This window comes from Sinocyclocheilus rhinocerous, unplaced genomic scaffold, assembly GCF_001515625.1.
Source record: "Sinocyclocheilus rhinocerous isolate Xijiao unplaced genomic scaffold, SAMN03320098_v1.1 scaffold7614, whole genome shotgun sequence".
NCBI lineage: Eukaryota > Metazoa > Chordata > Actinopteri > Cypriniformes > Cyprinidae > Sinocyclocheilus > Sinocyclocheilus rhinocerous.
Genome location: NW_015636941.1, coordinates 14111 through 20117, shown reverse-complemented (window position 1 = coordinate 20117; position 6007 = coordinate 14111). Strand labels below are relative to the sequence as shown.

The following is a 6007-nucleotide window of genomic DNA, read 5'->3' as shown; positions in this document are numbered from 1 at the left end:
CTTTAAAGTTTTCCAAATGAAGTTCTTAGCAATGCATATAACTAATCAATTGATCTATTTACGGTAGGAAATTTACAAAATATCTTCATGGAACATGATCTTTACTTAATGTCCTAATGATTTTTGGCATAAAAGAAAAATCGATAATTTTGACCCATACAATATATTTTTGGCTATTGCTACAAATATACCCCAGCGACTTAAGACTGGTTTTGTGCTCCAGGGTCACATATATGTGGTGAACTATAGAGTTTACTGTAGTACAAATAACATAAATAATGAATAATGGCTGTACCTCTGTCCTCACATAGCTCTTCCTGTCTCTGATGAGGGGGTTTATATGGTGCGGCTCCTGCAGCCAAAGCCTCAGACACAAACCCGTCCAGAAATGACAGAGAAGAATCAACCTGTGAAGAAAATACACATACTACAGCAACAAGTTTGAATCTTTGGGGATTTTGGGGCGTTTTTACACAGCGGTTTGGAAGATGTTTTACTTAGTTGAATGCTCAAAACATGCCTTGTGAACAAAAACTGCTTGTTCACACTTACACTAAAAGTTTGGGATCAATAAAAATATTTTCGAAGGAAATCAATACTTTTATTAAATCGATCAAAAGTAAATAACATTTATAATGTTACAAAAGATTTCTATTTTAAATTAATTCTGTTCTTTTGAACTTTTTAGTCATCAAAGAATCCTGAGAAGTAAAACGTTTCCACAAAAATATATTAAAAGCATGACAACTGTTTTCAACATTGATAATAATGGGACGTGTTTCTTGAGCAGCAAATCAGCATATTAGAATGATTTCTGAAGGAACACATGACACTGAAGACTGGAGTAATGATGCTGAAAATTCAACTTTGATCACAGGAATAAATGACATTTTACAATATATTCAAATAGAAAACAGTTCTTTTAAATTGTAAGAATATTTCACAATATTACTGTATTTTTACTCCATTTTTGATCAAATAAATGCAGCCTTGGTGAGCAGAAGAGACTTCTTTCAAACAAATCTTATCGTGTATAATTTGTTACACCACCAAATGTCTAGATGGGCTCAGTTTACTGTTTTGTTCACTTAAAGTTCTCTAAATCTGGCTGTTTAGTGTGAAAATATCCTTAAAGGTACACTATGTCACTTTTTTTGATCAAAATGTACAAAATTGCTATAATGAGTTTTGTGTATTAACCTGCTAGAGCACCAAAAGTTACATAGTGTAGCTTTAATAAAAATAACTTGTCATAATAGGGAGAAACAATCAGGCCTGCTACCTCTATGCCGTCCCAGGGTGCTCCACGGGGCAGGGCCCACTCATGGAGCTGTGATTCCTGGCTGAGGTGCCGCAGCTCCTGGGCCTGCTGACGGAGCACCGTGTCCTGGGAGGACGAAAGACTCTCAGCCAGGTCCAGAATCAAGTCTGTCTGGCCCTCAGAGATCTTGGTCAGCGCAGAAAGAATCCAGACCCGTGTCTCCGAGCTCACGCTTCTCTGATCCAGCAGCTGCGTCAGGAGCCGGATGACCTCGCGCTGGTCCACGGACTCTTGGAGGTGAGCGTATTCTCCAAGCACCTGAGCACACATCGGTGAACAAATATCAGTTCCAGAAGAACATCATCATTTCATTTCAAGGGCAACAGACACTTGCAGTTTATTCCAATAGGTTTTGATTTTAGCATGCTTCTAAGCTAATGTCTCAGAACTGTAATAGGCATGAAAAAGCACCACACACACAGGGCTTATTTGATCCTTTTTAATCAAAAAGTATCCAATTTACATTTCTATGACAGTTTTAAAAGGATTAACCAGTTATCCATCTTTTTTACCACCAGTTGTAATGCTGGATTTTATTTTAGTGTAAATGATTAAAAAAACAAACAATTAAATATAAAAATATTTAATATTAAATTATAAATAAAATTAAATAATAGTTATCAGCATAGCATAAAAATATATTATGCTTTAAATATATTAGTTAATATTAATTAATTAAGTAAACATTAACAATTAATTAATTAATATTAATTAAATAGTTAATAGATAATATGATAATTGAATAAAATTAACGTATTTAATATTAATATTAAATAACAATTATATAATGCTCAGTTGGTTCTTAAAAGACAATTAATATTCAGAAAATATCAGATGAGAACACAAAAACAAACTGCATTGAGCTGAATAATGACACTATTGTCTTCTGTAGAGCTGCTTTACAGCTCAAACTGAAGTTGTTTCAAGATTGATGAATTTTGTAACATTAACACTATTATTTTCCTGTTTATTACTGTGAAAAAGCTTTGAAACACAATCTACTGCATGAAGCACTTTATAAAAAATGTGACCTGAAGTGGCTTAATAAAAAAATAAATGTGTCCTAATTGATTACTAATAAATACAAACTAGCTTTGTGAGTAAATAAAATGCCAACTGATATTAAAGCGCAAATTGTAAAATCCATCTACTGAAGAAAACACCTGTGGTAACTTGCAAGTCTTTTACTTCATCAGAAAATTCACCTTCAGAAGTTTATTTAGGTTAAAGTTTTTTGTCCTCTAAATATAAGGATTTTTTTTTACCTTTTTTAATGTATTTACCTAATAAATGTATTTTTGGAATTGTATTTTTTTTAAATATTTTTCCTCAATTTATCCACGTATATCAGGTGTTTTAAAATTCATTTTGAAGCCTGTCACTAGAATTTCAATCAGCCTTAAAAATAGAATTTTTTGTGAATCATCAAAACTGTGCAGTGTATCAAAAAATGTGTGTGTGTGTATGTAGTACACACCCAGCTCATGACCTGTAAGAAGCACTGGGGCAGATGAGAAGTGTGTCCCTTCAGCACAGTCAGATACGAGTCGACAGCATAAAGCCGTAGCTGATCATCTTCCTCTTTAGACTCAGAGCCTGAGACAAAAACACACAAAAAAACCCCCATCAGAAATATAAAATAAAACACCTTCTCCTACAGTTTCCAGCTCTTAGATTGTCTATACTTCTGGTTTACCCTCCGCCAGCAGTCGCAGGAAGTTGTTTGGGACGTCTTGTTGCAGCAAATCTCCACCGATGGAAAAAACATCATTCATCGTCTGAATGAACCATGAGTTATCTGGAGCAAACGTAAGGGTTTTTATAGGAACATAACAGCTGTCATTGAACAAATATTTGCTCATTTCATTGGAAGTAGCGTATTCATAAACTCTGGTTAATTAAAAGGATATTTTTCAGCGAGCTCTGCGACTTTCCCAACCAGATGGATGATGGTGTGCTCGTCGTTGCAACTGCGCAGGAAGTCCAGCATCTTCTCAACGATCACGGTCACATTCTGAGCATTTGTGATCCTGAACAGCAATTCAAGAGTCTGAGAGAGAAGAGAGGAAGAGATGAACACAAGATATGATTTGTTGGGAATTAAGAATATGCAGATCAACAGAAATCTGATATTAAAGGGATAGTTCACCCAAAAATGAAAATTCTGTCATTAATTACCCTCATGTCGTTCCAAACCCGTAAGACCTTCGTTCATCTTCGGAACACAAATTAAGATATTTTTGATGAATTCCGAGAGCTCTCTGACCCTCCATAGACAGCAAGGATCCTTACACGATCAAGGCTCAGAAACGTAGTAAGGACATCGTTAAAATAGTCCATGTGACATCAGGGGTTCAACTGTAATTTTACGAAGCTGCGAGAATACTTTTTGTGCGCAAAGAAAACAAAAATAACGACTTTATTCAACAATTCGTCTTCTCCGCGTCACCTTGGCACCATTTTGAGAGTATCACATACGTAAACAACGTATGTACACGGATACGTTGTTTATGTTGTTTACGCTTTGATCTAACGTATCCGCGTACATACGGTGGCTGCATCTGAAAACTTAGGCAGCTGACTTGTTGCCTCGCTGCCGTATGAGGCAATGACTTTGCAGGCAGCGTTTTTGCACGAAGGCACCTCATGAAACTGATTTCGGACAGGCTTCTGAGGCAGCGTAACGGTTTAATGATCTACAACAAAATAGAACAAGTTTTGGTGATAACTAAACGAATATTTAATTACTATACGGTAATACTTATTTCTCGCTAGAAATAACATCAAAAGTGCAAAAAGTTAGTCAGAAATATACATTTACACACAAACTGACCACCAAACGCAACTTTCAGACGCCATCTTTATTTTTTAGCTCAACCGTCACGGAATGGTACGCACAGGATTGTGGGATATCAAAGGCAGCGAAGGATACATCTATGCTGCCTTCAAAATTCAATCAGAAGAAGGTACCTCCGGAGACAGGAAGTAAAGCCTCCAAAGGCAGCATTTTAAAGCTTTCGGACGCAGACGTTGTTTACGTATGTGATACTCTCAAAATGGCACCAGGGTGACGCGGAGAAGACGAATTGTTGAGTCATTATTTTTGTTTTCTTTGCGCACAAAAAGTATTCTCACAGCTTCGTAAAATTACGGTTGAACCACTGATGTCACATGGATTATTTAACCAATGTCCTTGCTACGTTTCTGAGCCTTGATCGTGGTAGTTCCCTTGCTGTCTATGGAGGGTCAGAGAGCTCTCGGAATTAATCAAAAATATCTTAATTTGTGTTCCGAAGATGAACGAAGGTCTTACGGGTTTGGAACAACATGAGGGTGAGTAATTAATGACAGAATTTTCATTTTTGGGTGAACTATCCCTTTAAATCAATTATTGAGCTAATTTATACTATGTGAGAGCATCACATTTGTTTTGGATGTTTTATAAGTTGGATTTTCTTTTTGCTTTTGTTGTTGTTATGACAAAGTAATATTTATGAATTGAAAAGTCGAAATTATGACACAAAATTCATAATTATGATATAAAAAAATCACTTATGAGATATAAAGTCACATTTATGGCCTAAAAAAAAAGTCATAATTATGACAAAAAGTTGACTATGATATTCTCATAATAATAATTATGAAAAAAAAAAAGTTTAAATTATGACATAAAAAGTCAAAAATGATGTATTTTTCTAATTATGACAAATTTAGGTGTGGTTTGTTCATTACCTCTCTCTTAATAGTGAAATCTGAGTGATCCAAACACTCAATAATGGTCATCTGATGCTGCAGGGCGAGTTTAGCATCGTGCTGGACGACATACGTCAAGGCTTTCAAACCTGGAAAATGCACCAATATATAAGCAGTTAAAGTGAGTTCAGGCTAACTAATTAGTGAAAATCAAAAGCAGGAATTTTACCAAGATATTTGAGGTTGATCTTCGGAGACAGAACAAAATTTCCAATGCATCTCGCGGCTTTTTCCAGCAGCTCAGCTTTGGGGTGTATGGTGTAGACAGCCTTCACACACTCATACAGGATTGCTGAAACAGACATTATGTGTTATTTGTGTACATTTTGCTGACAAATAATCGTTCACTCCATTAGAAGAGACGATTTATGATGATTAGTTATTCTTGCTTTAAAAAGCAGAAATAAAACAAACAAGCAAACAAAAAGGGTTCTGCATAGTGGTAATCGGACACTTATAAACAATCAGTATCAGTAACTAAATACTAAAAACTCCTGAAGATCGTTTTTGTTAATTGAAATAAAGCTGAAATATATAGATGGGAAAAAAAGTAAAAACTTAAATGAAAACAAAGAAATGTTTTCTTATGTGTTGAATTAAGTTGAGTTAATTTGGATGAGATAATTTGGTAACAGTTATTACTTGCAATTATTAGTTAGCCTTGCATTAAAAAGAGGAAATAAAACAAACATTCTGCATAGTGGTTATTGAACACTTCTAAACAATTAGTATTGTAACTAGATACTAAAACTATTAAGGATCGTTTTCGTTATTTGAAATAAAGCTGAAATAAAATAAAAGTATTAGATGAAAAATTTCAGCATATTCTTTTTCATTTAGTTGCCAAGGCAACATTTCTAATTTAATATTTTAACATTACTAAAACAAAAACTGAAATAAAAATAAAGCTAAAAAGAAATAATAATAATAAAC

At 34.5% G+C, this 6007-nt stretch overlaps 1 protein-coding gene across 1 annotated transcript in view; it reads right to left on the bottom strand.

The window, feature by feature from the left end:
* Positions 1-6007, bottom strand: part of LOC107748318 (AP-4 complex subunit epsilon-1-like) — a 20184-nt gene that overhangs the window by 7105 nt on the left and 7072 nt on the right. The window contains exons 9-15 of the mRNA XM_016563062.1: positions 5244-5366; positions 5054-5163; positions 3232-3371; positions 3018-3130; positions 2799-2917; positions 1283-1579; positions 296-407 (exon numbers count right to left, since the gene is read on the bottom strand). Coding sequence (XP_016418548.1) covers positions 296-407; positions 1283-1579; positions 2799-2917; positions 3018-3130; positions 3232-3371; positions 5054-5163; positions 5244-5366 — 1014 coding nt within the window. The remainder of the gene's footprint in view (positions 1-295; positions 408-1282; positions 1580-2798; positions 2918-3017; positions 3131-3231; positions 3372-5053; positions 5164-5243; positions 5367-6007) is intronic.